This window comes from Zootoca vivipara, chromosome 1 (assembly GCF_965207765.1).
Source record: "Zootoca vivipara chromosome 1, rZooViv2.hap1.1, whole genome shotgun sequence".
Taxonomy (NCBI): domain Eukaryota; kingdom Metazoa; phylum Chordata; class Lepidosauria; order Squamata; family Lacertidae; genus Zootoca; species Zootoca vivipara.
In genome coordinates this window covers 115,066,942-115,083,643 of record NC_142582.1, presented here as the reverse complement: position 1 = coordinate 115,083,643, position 16,702 = coordinate 115,066,942, and the positions used below count along the sequence as shown (strand labels likewise).

Here is a 16,702-nt window from a genome sequence, read left to right as displayed (position 1 = left end):
AGGCTTCTCACAAGGCTCTTCTCCGTATAAAAGAAAGTGGCACCGAGGCAGCAGCTGCTGTCGTTATGAGCTCTGGGGTTGGAGCTGCTCCTGGCCCCTCTCCCATTCCTCTGGTCTTTAACAAGCCATACCCTTTTCTCTTATGGGCATCACATGAAGGGCCCATACTTTTCATGGGGAGAATAGTAAACCCAGCTCACGAAAGCGGCCCCCCCTTTGTTCTACAGATGCATTGAATCAGCCCAATATCAAAACTAGCAGTTGATTGATTTTAAGGATGATTTTAATGTAAAATAAAGTTGATTGAGCGGAATCTGGATTGAATTGGCCAACGGGAGAGTCCTTAATTACGGAGGTCGGGACTCCCCCGCCTGCGGTAGACCGGAAGCAAAAGGCAGTCTCTGCAGTGAACTATATTTAGAGATTCTGTAGCTTTTATTTCTTGGACTTTGCAACATTTAAAAGAGAGCAGGGCTCTTAAATAACCCTGCAAACTGAGACTTTAAAGACTTTGGAAAGAAATTGCTTGCCTGAACCTGGGAGCGGGTCTCCGCTCACTCCAGCCAGAGTTCTATTGTGACGTCACAGAAGAAATTTGCTTATGAACTTCTGTTCACCCTTTGACAGGCTTTGATCTGCCTGCAGCCTTCCGTCAATGGACTAAAAGGCTTTCTTTAACTAAAACTGCAACCTTTCTAGCCTTAAAGTATAAAGGGATTTAAGGCAACATTGTTTCCTCATTTTAAACTGTTTCAGCCTAGTATCCAGACCGCTCATTGTGACTGTGTTTCAAGCTGGCTGGCACTGAGAAACTCCAGATAAGCATTGACCTTGAAGCTTTAGCTCAACAATAGAAAGGCTGCCTGTTTATTGCTCTTTCTTGATAAAAAGACATCTGGACTCCAGGCTGAGAAAAGTCTTTTCTTACTGAATTGGGCCTGTTACTGAGTGGAGTTTTCCATTGAACTGTCTGTTTTGCTAGTGAATAGAGTTTAAATATGTCAGGAACAGGGACTGGTAAAGGAAAGAAAAAATCATCCATATCCGCCTCTTTTGAGGAACAAGTCTTAAGTGCTCTAGATCGCAGCGCGAAAGAACAGCAACGCACCACACAAGAACTGAAGCAACTTAGGGAAGAATTAGGAGCTATCTCTAAAGATATTTCACAGGTGAAAGCTCAAGTGACTGGAGTGGACCGAAGAGTGGCACAATTGGAAGAGGAACGGGTTCCCGACTTGGAGAAGCAAGCCTACCAGACGCAGGTCGCGCTGGCTTTTGTACAGATGCGACAAAGAGAAGGAAATCTCAGGATCAGAGCATTCCCCCCCCCATAGAGAAGGTTGACCTGAAAGAGACAATAATTGGAGAATTTGTGAAGGCCTGGGATCTATCGAAGGAAGAATTGGAATCACAGATCATCAAAGCATTTAGGTTTGGAGCAAGACCAAAGAAAGACAAAAATTTCATCAGCGACTGCATGATTTCGTTCCAAACCAAAGAACAAAGAGATAGAATCCTAGGCCTTCACTATGAGAATACTTTAAAGGTTCAAGGAACACAGATCATCCTCTTTAAAGATTTGCCAAAAAAATTTCTGGACCTGAGATCACAATACTCTGACCTGGTAACCATTTTGAAAAGGCAAGGAATCAACCACAAGTGGGAATTTCCGGAAGGTTTAAATTTTCAATTCCAGCAGAAGTTTAAGATCAAGTCAGTGGAGCAGAAGAAGGAGTTTCTTCAGAAATACGAAAGAGAGCTACTACGACCAGGACTCCTAACTTCAACTCCAGGACAATCAAGTCCCTCAATTGAATTAGACACTGATTCTTTCTTGGGAGCAGGTGCTGCTGCTGCAACTTAAGATGTCATTGAGGATTTTGTCATGGAACTCGAATGGGCTGAATTCGAAACGGAAAAGGAACCAGGTCTACCATACTCTAGCAAAACAAAGACTAGGCATAATTTGCCTCCAGGAAACACATGTCACAAGAGCCCATCGAAGAATTTTGCAAAATAAAAAATTGGGTGAAGAATTCATCTCTTCAGATGAAGTCAAGAAGCGGGGAGTGGTGATTTATGTCAAAGACAAATTAAACCCGAAATTAATATTTAAAGATGAAGAAGGAAGATATGTTGCAGTTGAAATAACATCGCAAGGCGAAAAAATTCTAATTCTGGGAATTTATGCACCAAATGCAGGAAAGTCAGATTTTTTCAAAAAGTTACATGAAAAACTCTTGGATTACTTGGATTACAAACTATGCTTGTTGGGAGACTTGAATGGAGAGGTCTCTACACTAATGGATAGATCACAAAGACAGAAATGTACCAACGAAGGAAGACTACCAAAGTCTTTCTTCGACCTGACGGAGAACTTTGACCTGATCGACACTTGGAGATTGAAAAATCCGTTGGAAAAAGACCAAACTTTTTTTTTCAAATTCTAAATAATATTGGAGTCATCTCGACTATATTTGGATTACAAGAGAACTGGGACCTAGGATAAACAATGTGGAAATATGCCCAAGAACTTGCTCCGACCACAATGCTGTGTTATTGGACTTAAAAACATCTCTACAGGGTACTTACAGATGGAGAATGAATGATGCCTTACTAAGAAATGAGAAAATACTGGAGAAAGCCCAAAAGACATTGAAAGACTATTTTGAAATAAATTTGAGGACAACAATTGAAAAAAAACAACGGTTTGGGATGCCAGTAAAGCTGTGATGAGAGGATTTTTGATCCAACAAAACGCAATCAGGAAAAAAGAAAGCAATGCAATGAAAGAAAAGATTCTAAACCAAATGAAAGAAAAGGAAAAGAAATTAAGAGGAAACCCCAAGAATCTACAAGTCCAGAAAGAAATCAAGGCGTTGCAAACTCAATTTTCCCAATTGATGAATCAAGAAATTGAATCAAAAATTAAGTGGATGAAACAAAAATCATTTGAATCGGCAAATAAATGTGGAAAATTACTGGCATGGCAATTGAAAAGGAGGCAGAAATTGAATACCATCACAAATCTTGTGCAAGAAGGAAAACATCTGGAGCACCCGATAGAGATCAGAAAATGCTTCCAAAAATATTTCAAACAACTGTATAAACAGGAAAAGCAAGATAAAGAGGAGGTGGAGCAGTTTTTGGATAAACATGGTCTTCATAAAATTCCGGAAGAAAAGAAATCCCTACTTTCGCAACAGATTTCAACACAAGAGGTGGAATATGCAATACAACAAATGCAATTGGATAAGACCCCAGGACCGGATGGACTTACCGCTACATACTACAAGACAATGAAGGACTGGTTAGTCCAACCATTGAAAGATTTGAGCAATGAAATTCTGAATGGAGGAGAGGCCCCCGAGTCTTGGAAAGAGGCCTATATCACGCTGATACCAAAACCAGACACGGATAGAACGCAAGTGAAGAATTATCGCCCAATTTCCCTACTTAATGTGGATTATAAAATATTTGCTACTATTTTAGCTTCTAGATTGAAAAAAGTCTTATAAGATTTTATCCATCACGACCAAGCTGGTTTCCTCCCGGGGAGAAATATGAAGGACAATATTAGGAATGTCGTGGACATTTTGGAGATGCTGGAGCAGAAAATAAATAAGAAAGCCATTTTGATGTTTGTAGATGCGGAGAAGGCCTTTGACAATATTTCTTGGCTGTTTCTAAAAAGAAATTTAGGAAAAATGGGGATGGGCCAAAACTTTCTGAATGGAGTAAATGCTATTCCGAGCAAAAAGCTAAAATAATTGTAAATAATATGGTTTCAGAAGAAATTAGAATTGAGAAAGGTACAAGACAAGGGTGTCCCCTCTCCCCCTTACTCTTTATGTCGGTCCTGGAAGTCCTACTCGATAGGATTAGGAAAGACCAGGAAATAAAAGGTGTGACTGTAGGGAATAAACAATATAAACTTAAAGCCTTTGCAGATGATCTTGTCTTGACTTTACAAGATCCAGAGTCCAGTGTTCAAAGGGCTCTGGAAGTAATTCAAGAGTTCGGAAGGGTAGCAGGCTTTAAGCTGAACAAATCAAAAACCAAAGTATTAGATAAAAATTTGAATATTGAAGAAAGAGAGAAATTACAAGAAACAACTGATTTATCTTTTGTTAAGAAAGTGAAGTACCTTGGTGTTAATATGACTTCTAAGAATTTGAATTTGTTCAAAGATAATTATGTTAAACTATGGAATGAAGTTAAGAATGATTTAGAAAGCTGGACCAAATTGAAATTGTCTCTGTTGGGCTGTATAGCTACTGTTAAGATGAATGTTTTGCCAAAGATGTTGTTTTTGTTTCAATCATTGCCAATAATTGAAAAGTTGGACTGTTTCAAAGAATGGCAAAAGGTGCTTTCTAAATTCATATGGCAAGGGAAGAAACCAAGAATTAAATATAAAATATTAACAGATGATAAACAAAGAGGAGGTTTCTCCCTGCCTGATCTGAAAATTTACTATGAAGCAGCGGCCTTTTGCTGGTTGAAAGACTGGTTTTTGTTGGAAAACACAGATATTTTGGATTTAGAAGGTTATGACAATGTTTACGGTTGGCATGCATTTATCTGGTATGATAAAGTAAAGGCCCACAGGGGCTTTAAAAGTCATATAATTAGAAAATCATTGTATAAAGTTTGGTCCAGATATAAAGATTTGCTAGAAAGGAAAACACCCAATTGGATTTCACCTTTAGAGGCCAAGGCTCGTAAAAGAATAAATACGGAGACCAGTTGGCCGAAATATAGAGATTTGTTGATTGAAGAAGGAGACCAATTTAAGTTAAAAACCTATGAGGAGCTGAAAAGTAAACTAGATGATTGCCTCCAATACCACCAGATAAATGAAGTGTTCAAAATGGATAGATTAGTGGGTTTCCAAACACAGAAGTCAAAGGTGGAAACAGAATTGCTAGAACCCAAGACGAAAATACTTTCCAGAATGTATAAATTGCTGCTTGAGTGGCACACGAAAGATGAACAAATAAAAAATGTTATGATTTTGTGGGCAAAAGATGTTGGTCATAATATTATGATTGAAGAATGGGAAAAATTGTGGAAAGAGAATATTAAGTTTACTGCGTGTAGCCTATTAAGAGAAAACCTAATGAAAATGATGTATAGATGGTACCTTACACTAGTAAAGTTAGCAAAGATATATCATAACAATGACAACAAATGTTGGAGATGTAAAAAAGAAGAAGGTTCTTTCTACCATATGTGGTGGACATATCCAATAGTAAGTGACTTCTGGAATAAGATTTATAATGAACTCAAGAAAGTGTTGAAAAACACAATTGTTAAAAAACCAGAAGCATTTATATTGGGCATTGTTGGGAAGGAGATCCCAAAGAAAAAGGTATCCTTCTTTCTGTATGCTACAACGGCTGCTAGACTACTGATCGCTAAGAGCTGGAAACTACAAGCATCACCAACGATTGATGATGATTGTATTCATGGAACTGGCGGAGATGACCGGAAGAATCCGCAACCAGGGAGAGGAAGCGATGGAGGAAGATTGGAAAGATTTTAAATTGTATTTTAAAAAATATGCTAAAGTAATTTTCTAGATCAGAAATTAAGCTATAAACAAACTGTGGAATATGTGAATATGATATTTTAGAGGGAAAGAAGAAGTTTTTACAAGGTGAACAATCTGATATAGAATTTGCTAACTATAAATGTACCTAAGAACCACAGGGAGGGGAACCCGAGGAGGTCCCAATATACATTGTGAGGTGAGATAAGATCTAATGCGTTATATGTATTTGTTTTCTGTCTTTCTTCTTTTTTCTACTTTTTGTTCTTAATGTTTTGTATATCTTTTTTTGGAAAAAATTAATAAAATATTATTATAAAAAAAGTTGATTATAAAACACTGGTTATTGTAAGTATGTGAAATTCATGTGCCTTATTTCAAATGTGTAGCAGGTTTCCTGCCCTGAAAAAGAACTAAATACAACGCCAGGGGTCAGGAAACTTTTTCAGCAGGAGGTCGGTCCACTGTCCCAGAGATGCATTTTAAATAAAAGGACACATTCTACTCATGTAAAAACATGCTGATTCCCGGACTGTCCGCGGGCCGGATTTAGAAGGCGATTGGGCCGCGACCGGCCCCCGGGCCTTAGTTTGGGGGCTGCTGTCCTATGCAAATGTCAACATGTTAAAAATGAAGGCTTTTAGATAAAGAGGGGAGCCCCAGTTGCCACAGCAAACATGTACAGTCAAACCTCGGTTCCTGAATGGCTCCGCTTTGGAACGTTTCGGCTCCCAAACACCGAAAATCCAGAAGTAAATGCTCTGGTTTTTGAACGTTTTTCAGAAGCCGAATGTCTGACGTGGTTTTCGCTTGAATGAAGGATGCTCTTGCAACCAATCAGAAGCTACGCTTCGGTTGTCGAACATTTCGGAAGCTGAAGGGCTTCCAGAACGGATTACATTTGACAACCAAGGTTTGACCTTAATGACATTCAACGTACTGGCCGTGGTACTGAAATAAAACATCCTGGCCAGCAGCTAGAAACTGTAACAAAAATTTTATTCCAGACGTTCGCCTTTATACTCTTGAAATTTCTGCATACTGTAGAGACTTCACTGTGCCTGTTTTAACCCTTCACCATCTCCCTTACTGGAAGGGAGACACTCAGAATCTTTTCTTAGAACCAACATGTCTGCTTTTGTCAATTGGGCATTGAAACAGTTGATCCATCAAGGGCCTGGACTTTAAAAGGTTCACCATGAGGGCTCAAATACCAGGAACAAAACTTTGAGGTCGTAGTGGATTGCTTCATGAAGATGTCAACCTATTGTGTGGCTGCTGTGGAAAAGGCAAATTCCATGCATGCTTTGGGATTCCTAAACAGCTTGTGACAGAATCATAGAATCATAGAATCATAGAGTTGGAAGAAACCACAAGGGCCATCCAGTCCAACCCCCTGCCAAGCAGGAAACACCATCAAAGCATTCCTGACATATGGCTGTCAAGCCTCTGCTTAAAGACCTCCAAAGAAGGAGACTCCACCACACTCCTTGGTAGCAAATTCCACTGTCGAACAGCTGTTACTGTCAGGAAGGTCTTCCTAATGTTTAGGTGGAATCTTCTTTCTTGAAGTTTGAATCCATTGCTCCGTGTCCGCTTCTCTGGAGCAGCAGAAAACAATCTTTCTCCCTCCTCCATATGACATCCTTTCATTTTTTGAACATGGCTATCATATCACCCCTTAACCTTCTCTTCTCTAGGCTAAACATACCCAGCTCCCTAAGCCGTTCCTCATAAGGCATCGTTTCCAGTCTTTTGACCATTTTGGTTGCCCTCTTCTGGACATGTTCCAGCTTGTCAATATCCTTCTTGAACTGTGGTGCCCAGAACTGGACACAGTACTCCAGGTGAGGTCTGACCAGAGCAGAATACAGTGGTACTATTACTTCCCTAGATCTAGATGCTATACTCCTATTGATGCAGCCCAGAATTGCGTTGGCTTTTTTAGCTGATGCATCATACTGCTGACTCATGTCAAGTCTGTGGTCTACCAAGACTCCTAGATCCTTTTCACATGTACTGCTCTCAAGCCAGGTGTCACCCATCCTGTATTTGTGTCTTTCATTTTTTTGGCCCAAGTGTAGTACCTTACATTTCTCCTTGTTAAAATTCATCTTGTTTGCTTTGGCCCAGTTGTCTAATCTGTTAAGGTCATTTTGAAGTCTGATCCTGTCCTCTGGGCTATTAGCCACCGCTCCCAATTTGGTGTCGTCTGCAAACTTACTCAGGATGCCCTCAAGCCCATCATCCAAGTCATTGATAAAGATGTTGAATAAGACTGGGCCCAAGACAGAACCCTGTGGCACCCCACTAGTCACGACTCTCCAGGATGAGGAGGAGCCATTGATGAGCACCCTTTGGGTTCGGTCAGTCAGCCAGTTACAAATCCACTGAATGGTAGCATTGTCTAGCCCGCTTCTCAGAAAATGCTTCTCAGTTTATAGCTGCAGATTTTGAGCAGTTCCAGAGTATGACTTTGAACACATTACTTCCACATTGCTTCCAGCTCACAATATCCACATTATCCTAAATTAGGGACTACAGGCTAACTCTTGATGAGCACACAACTTAGGACAACTGTTTCTGTCTTGAAATTAAATTCACATCAACATGGCCTAATATAAGGAAGGTTGCAGAGTGGGACACGAAGACTAAAGAATCCTACATATACTTTTACAATAATCTGCTAGTGTACTATCTGACTGCAATCCAGGAGACCCTGTTCTGGATAAATTGGACAATGAAAAAAGATGGAGGACTCCAACCAATGTGAAGAAGCACTTGTCAATCAGTTCCTATGCCATCAAGACCAATGGAGAATTCATTAGAAATCATGGATACCTACAGTTAATGCCAAAGACTACACAAATAGAAGAAGAGATCCCCTGTGAACCCTTAGACCAGGGTTTCCCAGACTTAGTTCTCCAGCTGTTGTTGGACTACAACTCCCATCATTCCTAGCTAGCAGGACCAGTGGTCAGAGATTATGGGAGTTATTGTCCAACAACAGCTGGAGACACAAGTTTGGGAAACCCTGCATTAGGCTCAGCATCAGGAGATCTACCTGTTGAAATGCAGAGGAATAGATTTAAAAAACTGTTCAACAGCCAAATGTTTTATGCATTAATTCATTCTGAGGTCTATCAATAACCAGCCGTATGTTTTATTTCTAATATAGAATTTATATAGTGCAGCCTGCAAGTAACTGGAGGGAGGAGATGTAATGTAGAATTAACTGTTGTACTGCTACTTCAACTATAGGTGGCACTGTGTGCAATTGTGGCAGTGAGTCATGCTGCTGTTGTAGTTTGTTCTAGTGCAATAATACTATGTGTACTCTTGGTGTACTCTTGGTGCTACAGGAATGTGTTGCATTCAACCTTAAGTGTCATGTTCTACATAGTAAATTAAAACATATATTTCATATAAGAACTTCCATCATATATGTGTGTAGATTGGGACCCTAGTATACATCAGTTTACATCTGTTTTCCTCTCGATGTGGTTCTTCATGTGACCCTCAGCTTCTGCATAATTCTCAATGTTACCAAGGAAAATGTCGGCTTGATATTTAAAAGCATTTGGCAGAATTCATGAATTTCTTAGAAGAGCTTGCTCATCTGTGAATAAGGCTCTCCTGGGTTTCAGGAGGAAATGATGGGAATCTTAATGTACTTCCTGCTTACTGATTTCATTTTGGTTAAAGCCACGTCTTCACAAATGCTGGCTCAGAGTGGTGCTTTTATCCTCCAGTAAGCGGCACAGGAAAGATAAAAACAGAACATTATTGCTGCCAGTCACTGAGAGAACCTGAAAGTAGCATGTTCATCTCAAATCAATTCACTTTGTCTTATTTTCATTTAGGGCGGCGGTTGTCATCACTTTTAGACAGAGGGTGGCCATAGTTAATGGCAGGAGGGGATCCGTATTCCTCTTCCTCAAATTTCCCCCTCTTCCATTCCTCAGGAGTCTCATATGAGAGAAAGGAAAGCTGTAGAACCCTCAAATATCATCATAGCACCTCCACACCATGTTTTTCCAACTTATGGCACCATGAGTTTCCGCATGGAAGCTTTAGAAATCAAGCTACTTTACAATTGGTTTTACACAATGGAGTGAAATCACACTTTATTTCACATTTTTTCCATTCTGCAAAGTGATGAAACGAAGCACATCCTCCCTTTAATCCCTACTCAATGACAATTCACTTTGAACTTCACTGGCAAAACTCCCCATACTCTGGGGGCTAGGATTTCCTAAATCCCACTGTTTAACTACAGCTCACTGGAAGTGGAAGCAGTTGATTTGCTGAATGACCACATATTGTTTTTCAAACCATGAAGTTGTGATCTTATCAGCTGCTGCAGCATTGGATAGAAACCAGTTATGTGTCCTTACCCAGTTGGCTACAGCAGCAGCAGGTAGAAGCAAGCGAGGGCCATGAATAGAATGTAACCTAGGGAGAAGAGAGCTTACTCTACAAGAAAGAGGGAAGAGCAAACATCTCAGCCCAAACGAACAAGTGTCAAAGTAAAAAGCAGGACCTTTTGGGGGAAACCCAGGTATGTATACAAATGATCTGAGAAATGTTGGTTGATAATTCACCATCCATAAGGGACAGTGAGTGTGAATGGGGAAACATACAGGTTAACATCAGGCCACCTGACCCCTTGCAGAAGTGGTTGACTCTAAAAGGATGCTGTTCTAGGAGCACCAGGCCCTGGTGAGGCTGTATACCCTCTGCCTGAGTGGGTGAAGCAGCTCAGGACACTCCCCAAATTAAGACACCTTTCAATAGTGCTGTGGAAGGGAGAATGCCAGGCAGGCCTGCTGAGGATGTTGGGCAGCATCACTGGCAAGGATGATGAGCGAGAGGAAGCCCCAGGCAGTCAAAGCAAGTTATGCAGATGTGTGAAGGGACAGTAAGTAATACCCATTTACTGAATCATTTGATGAAAGTAATTCTGACAAATAAGGGCACAGTAAGCTCCCCATGTCTGCTGGGATCCAAATCCTGGCAGAACGTACAACTCAGGAGATAAATTCCTAGAGTAGGAAGCCAATGGAAAAGAGCTAGTGTTGTGTAAAACTAGGACATTGTCAACAAATGAGAATGGCACATTCCAAATAAATTTTACTCTAGAACAAAATTAACTCTTTTGAGTAGGTTTCCATGGAAGAGTGCTAATATATGCTGTTGTTTTTGTGCGTGTGTGTTTGTTTGTGTGTTTAGGAAGTCTCAAAGTGCAATGAAACCCGCCATCCAGTTCTCCTTGTTACTGATTGGCCTTCAAGTCCACAATGGCCATGGAGATAAAGATCCACTTCAAGAAAAGCTAGCTTCCAGCATTGCTGACTTTGCATTTAAATTCTCCAGACAAGTAGCTTCACTCCAGAGTGGCAAAAAAATATATTCTTCTCTCCTCTGAGTATCTCCATGGCGTTTTCAATGATTGGCATGGGTGCTAAATCCAACTCCCAAAATCAAATTTACAAAGGACTTGGATTGACTTCAATTGACACAAGCAAGATGCATAAAGAATTTGAACAGCTCATTCAGAGGCTGAACAGTCCTGGAGCTAAGATAGACATAGGAAATGCCTTGTGGATAAAAAAGTCACACCAAATTCTTCCTAAGTTTTCAGAGGGTGTCAAAAGTTTGTACAAAACAGAGAACTTTAACTTTGAACAACCCTCCGTGGCTCAAAAGAAGATAAATGATTATGTAAAAAAGAAAACCCATGGGAAAATTACTAAAGCAGTTCAAGACTTAGATCCAGCAGCCATCATGGTTCTTGTGAACTATATCTACTTCAAAGGTATGTTAAAGAAAGATAAGTTACAAATATTTAATGCTTTGTATTGTTCAATCGGCTAAAACTGGCAGCAATAACTTATACCTTCAAAACAAAAGTGTTTCTGCAGTGGAACCAACAATTTAGTTGAAAGTTCTAAAAGATGTAGCATTTAATGCAGATTTAGCAAAAGACGGGGTTGAGGCTGAAGTAGCTAACCTGAAGGTTTCCAGATGTTCTTGGGCTGCATCTCCCACCATCCCTGACGATTGGCCATGATGGCTGATACTGATGGTAGTGAAGTCCAGCAACATCAAGATCCCTGCCCCTGGATGCTTATAAACCACACAGGAAGCAGTTCCACTTGACTCAGTCCAAGTTTTGGCCGGTGGGACCCCACTATCCCCATTTCCTCTCTCCCTTGCTATCTTCTGAAACATCAACAGCATGCATAGCTGCCAAGTTATCCCTTCTTTTTAAGGGAAATTCCCTTATGCTGAATAGGCTTCCTCGTGAGAAAAGGGAAAACTTGGCAGCTATGGCAGCATGTTGACTTACCCTTGGCAATCTTTCTCCTTTGTCTGCACTCTCCTGATTCAACATACTGCTTTCATACACATGGCTGAAGGTGAATTTTCCAGCAGGAAGTTGACACTCCTTTTTCTTCCTAGATGACTGGAAATATCCCTTTGACCCTAAATTAACCCATAAAGAAGAATTTTTTATTGATGAAGGAAAAACTGTGAAAGTTGACATGATGGAAAATACTGAGCATTACAGATATTTCCATGATGAAGCTCTGTCCTGCTGGGTAGTTGAACTTCCTCACAAAGGAGGTGCTGCTGCCTGGTTCATTCTGCCTGATGAAGGCAAACTGAAGGAAGTGGAGGATGCTATGGGGGAGGAAACTTTGTCCAAATGGAGAAAATCTTTAAAAAGGGGGTAAGGCTTTTCTCTGCTGTTCCTAAATGCTTCTGTAGTAGTTAGTATTTATTAGAGTATGGAATGATGGCATCTGTTTTAAAACTGTAAAATGCCTCTCTTTAAGTGTATGAAGATCTGACCCTGAAAATGCAGTATATTGCTGAGTGTTATAAATCTCTTCATTGCTGATGATTTAATGTTCTGATTCTCTTTTAGGAAAGAAATTAGTGTGTTCCTTCCAAAATTCTCGATGTCTGCATCCTATAATCTCAAAGATGTGCTTTCTGGGCTGGGAATTACTGATGTGTTTAGCAACAATGCTGATCTCTCTGGAATCAGTGAAAGTAGTGACCTGAAGATTAACAAAGTACGTATGTAGATATCATACCTTGGGTATTTTATGGTATGAGATCGGGCTTTTAAAAGCGTTAAGTAACTGACAAATTTACTTCTAAACATTGAGAATCGGCCCCTGGACCTTTCCACACTCCATAGGGTTGTATGCAGTGTTAGTCCCACTCAGAGCTGACATGTTGTGGGTTAAACCACAGGGTCTAGGGCTTGCTGATCAGAAGGTCGGCGGTTCTAATCCCTGCAACGGGGTGAGCTCCCGTTGTTCGGTCCCAGCTCCTGCCCACCTAGCAGATCAGGGGGAAAAAGTGCAAGTAGATGAATAGGGACCGCTCCGGCGGGAAGTTAAACGGTGTTTCCATGCGCTGCTCTGGTTCACCAGAAGCAGCTTAGTCATGCTGGCCACATGACCCGGAAGCTGTCTGCGGACAAACGCCAGCTCCCTCGGCCTATAGAGCGAGATGAGCGCCGCAACCCCAGAGTCGGACACGACTGGACCTGATGGTCCGGGGCCCCTTTACCTTTACATTTATTTGTTTATTTGTTTATTTATTTATATATTCAGTTATTTATTTTACCCACCAATCACTGTAAGGTTCCAGGGTGTGTTACAACACTGAAACACAACATTAAAAATAGTTTGAAAACTACATGCAATCATAAAAACAAGGAGGGTCATAGAATTGTAGAGCTGGAAGGGGGCCCAAGGGTCATCTAATCCAACCCCCTGCAATGCAGGAATCTCAGCTAAACCATCAATGACTGATGGCCATCCAATCTCTCTTTCCCCAGCTGCTCTAGGTGGATTCCCACAAAAGATTAAAAATACATTAAAATTATACTTAAAAATTATACTGGAATGGACTTCCTTGGGAGATGGGGACTATCATTTTACAGAACTTCATATGATTGGGAGTAATTGGTTGGACTGCAGTGGTATTTTATTTCTTTTAATTGTCTTAGTCTGGGCAGGAAAGGCAACTCAAGAGACAGTAGGGAAGATAACCTAGGCAGTACTGGGTGAAGGGAACTCTTGGTCCACCTTATGCTGTCTTTCATTGAGTCATTGTATGTGCACTTGAGGATTGGCATGCATGTAAGGTGAGCACCAAACCGACCGGGCCACTGTGTACTTCTCAAATCCCATGCCCAAGGTTCTCAGAATAAGGAGGAAGAATTCCTTCCAAACCTTTGTTCCAAGGCCACAAGAATTGCCTGTAAATATGCACAGGAGAAAGGGACGCAGGTGGCACTGTGGGCTGCTCTGGTTCGCCAGAAGCGGCTTAGTCATGCTGGCCACATGACCTGGAAGCTGCACACAGGCTCCCTTGGCCTATAAAGTGAGATGAGTGCTGCAACCCAAGAGTCGCCTGCGACTGGACCTAATGGTCAGGGGTCCCTTCAACTTTATGCACAGGAGAATGGAGTGACTTGGTTCTGCCTGTCTTAAATAACTTCCAGTCTGGACTATCTTTTGATTGGCTGCTTTGCTTTGCTTTTCTCCACAACACTGGATCCTGAGTCGTCTTTCAGATGTGTTGGAACTTGGTGCCACATTTACCTAACCAAAGCAAAATTCTCAAAGGCAATGCACTTTGGGTTGTGTGCATGCAGTTGCCCCACCAGTAAAGCTCCTAGAATAATTCTGTATGCCGGCTCCTTCGGCAGGTAAAGTCAGATGAGTGCCGCATCCCCAGAGTCGTCCACTATGCCACAAACCTACATGAGATCATTTTGCCTGTGTTGTGTTGCCATACACAACACCCCCACACCACTCATGGGGAAGAGAAGATTGGTAGCTCTTATTTATTAAATTAAATTTGTATACTGCCTTTCATCCAAAGATCTCAAAACAAAATATATAACACAAAATACTCAAAATACATAGGAAAAATACATAAGGAAAACATGAATGAAAACAAACCCATATATTATTTGTCAACTGATTTAAGGTTTACAATCAACTGTTGTATAATTTTTTTATAAAATAAATAAAAATAAATATGTATGAGACTTCTGCACTGAGCATCTACTTGTAATGGATACTGCCTGCATATTTGACTTGGGGCAGTTCGAATCTTATATTTTGAAATGCCCACCTACTAAAACGCCATTATTTAGAAACAGCAAAAAAGAAAAAGAAAAAAAAGATGATGCATCAACAACAACATTGACTGCAGGGAGTTAGTTGTGTGCCACAGTTGCAAGCTTAGCAAAACAAATGAACATAATATCCAATTTTAGAAAAACTGCAATAAACATACAACAGTGGCTCATTAATTCATTAGTTTAATAAAGTACTGCCCTTCATCTGAGGATCATGGGGTGGCTTACAACACGAAAGTACGTAACATAACACAACACACTGGCGGCTGACTGGAAGCCATTTAAACCTTAGACCCAATGGATATGTGTTTGTGTGCATTTTTGTTTGTGGTTTTTTCCCTTGTTTGTGTGTTTTTGTGAGCTTCTGTGGTACTGGTTTTTTCTTTGTGTGTGTTTGTGATGGTGGGGGAAGCACTGAGAAATGATTCTTGGAATGAGGATAGGGGGGTTATAAATGTGTTCCCCTATTCATCTGTGATATGTTGGAGGCTGTCATGGTTTCAAAAAATGAATATATCTTCCTTCCTTCCTTCCTCCCTGTGCAGGCTATCCATCAGGCTGTCCTGGATATACATGAAAAAGGTAGTGAGGCAGCTGCAGTGACCGCTGTAGTGGTTGAGTTCAGATCTTTCTCTTTTCCGGTTGAACTCAAATTTAACAGGCCATTCTTTCTCACCATATTGGCACCAAATGATGGACCCATGCTTTTTATGGGGAAAGTAATGAATCCTGTTCAAAAATGAACATCACTGGGACCATTCAGAAGCTTCCAATTGCTTCTAAATCTTAGTGATGAAAGAGGACGTCCCCCCCTTTGTTTGACAGAAGAAAGCGCCATAACCAGTAGTTGTTTTTAAGGACGACTATGACACCAACAGCAAACTGCATGTACAATAAAAATAATTTTAAAATGTTTCTCTATTTCATTTTTTATGAAACTTTTATGAAATTTTCTGTTTTACAATTTAGAATATTCATTTAAACAACCTTAAAATATCAATGACTTTCCTTCTTCTCTTTCCATGGTTCATTTTGCATAGCATAAATCCCTGCATATTTTACATCTTATCTTAATGCTGCCAATGTTTTCAAGTGTACACAATTGCCCCCATATATTCAACAAACATTTCCCAATCTTCTTTAAACATATGTTCTTGTTCTCTTATCAAACATGTCTCTATTTCAAATCTGTACTTCCTTTTACCGAACACTGTGAATTACCGAACAATCACTTAGTTAACTCTCAAGCTTAATCTCTTGACTGCAAAATAAATCTAATCAGATAGTAGATTACTTTTAGTTTAACAGACGAAAGGGCATAAGAGCAGCATTACTCTGTCCATCTGCGATTCCCAGCCTCTGGTATTCATCCACCTTAGAGAAGGAGGTTTTACAGCACAACAAAAAGTCTCTCTCAAAAATGTACAAGCTGTTACAGAATGCTCAAATAGAAAAAGTGGGAAAGGGAAAGGCCATAATAAGATAGGAGGAGGACTAAGGTTATGTAATTGAATGTAAAGAGTGGGAAAAACTGGACAAAAATATAAATGTTACAGCATGCTATTTAATAAGAGAAAACTACCTGAAAATGCACCATAGGTGGTATTTAACACCATAGAGATTGGCTAAAATGAACAAATCGCTTAGTAATAAGTGTTGGAAATGCACAAAGCAGATTGGAACCTTCTAGCATATGTGGTGCACATGTCCAGAGATCAGAAAGTTCCGGGACATGATCCATGAAGAAATAAAAAAGTTACTAAGAACTTCACACAGCAAAAGACCAGAAACATATCTTTTGGGAATATTGAATAGTGATATTCCTAGAGAAAACACTAAATTCTTTTTGTATGCAACATCAGCGGCGAGAATCCTGGTGGCTAAGTACTGGAAGGGTAACCAGGTACCGACCAAAGAAGAATGGTTATGTAGATTATGTGAATATTTGGAACTGGCCAAATTGACGGATATAA

At 40.3% G+C, this 16,702-nt stretch overlaps 2 protein-coding genes across 2 annotated transcripts in view; both read left to right on the top strand.

Moving 5' to 3' along the window:
• Nucleotides 1-16,702, top strand: part of LOC148687716 (alpha-1-antitrypsin-like) — a 126,177-nt gene that overhangs the window by 46,394 nt on the left and 63,081 nt on the right. The window lies entirely within an intron of this gene.
• LOC148687718 (serine protease inhibitor A3M-like) lies at nt 11,040-15,615 on the top strand. The gene is made up of 4 exons (XM_088673026.1): nt 11,040-11,372; nt 12,020-12,290; nt 12,489-12,639; nt 15,275-15,615. Exons 1-4 carry the CDS (start codon nt 11,084-11,086, stop codon nt 15,470-15,472), a joined length of 909 nt encoding a protein of 302 aa, XP_088529152.1. The 5' UTR covers nt 11,040-11,083; the 3' UTR covers nt 15,473-15,615.

Bases quoted from the DNA above. Each gene is read 5' to 3' on its own strand.
- LOC148687718 (XM_088673026.1), top strand. From the start codon at position 11,084: ATGCATAAAGAATTTGAACAGCTCATTCAGAGGCTGAACAGTCCTGGA. The intron at 12,291-12,488 runs GTAAGGCTTTTC...ATTCTCTTTTAG, and splicing joins AGAAAATCTTTAAAAAGGGG to GAAAGAAATTAGTGTGTTCC. The intron at 12,640-15,274 runs GTACGTATGTAG...CTCCCTGTGCAG, and splicing joins GTGACCTGAAGATTAACAAA to GCTATCCATCAGGCTGTCCT.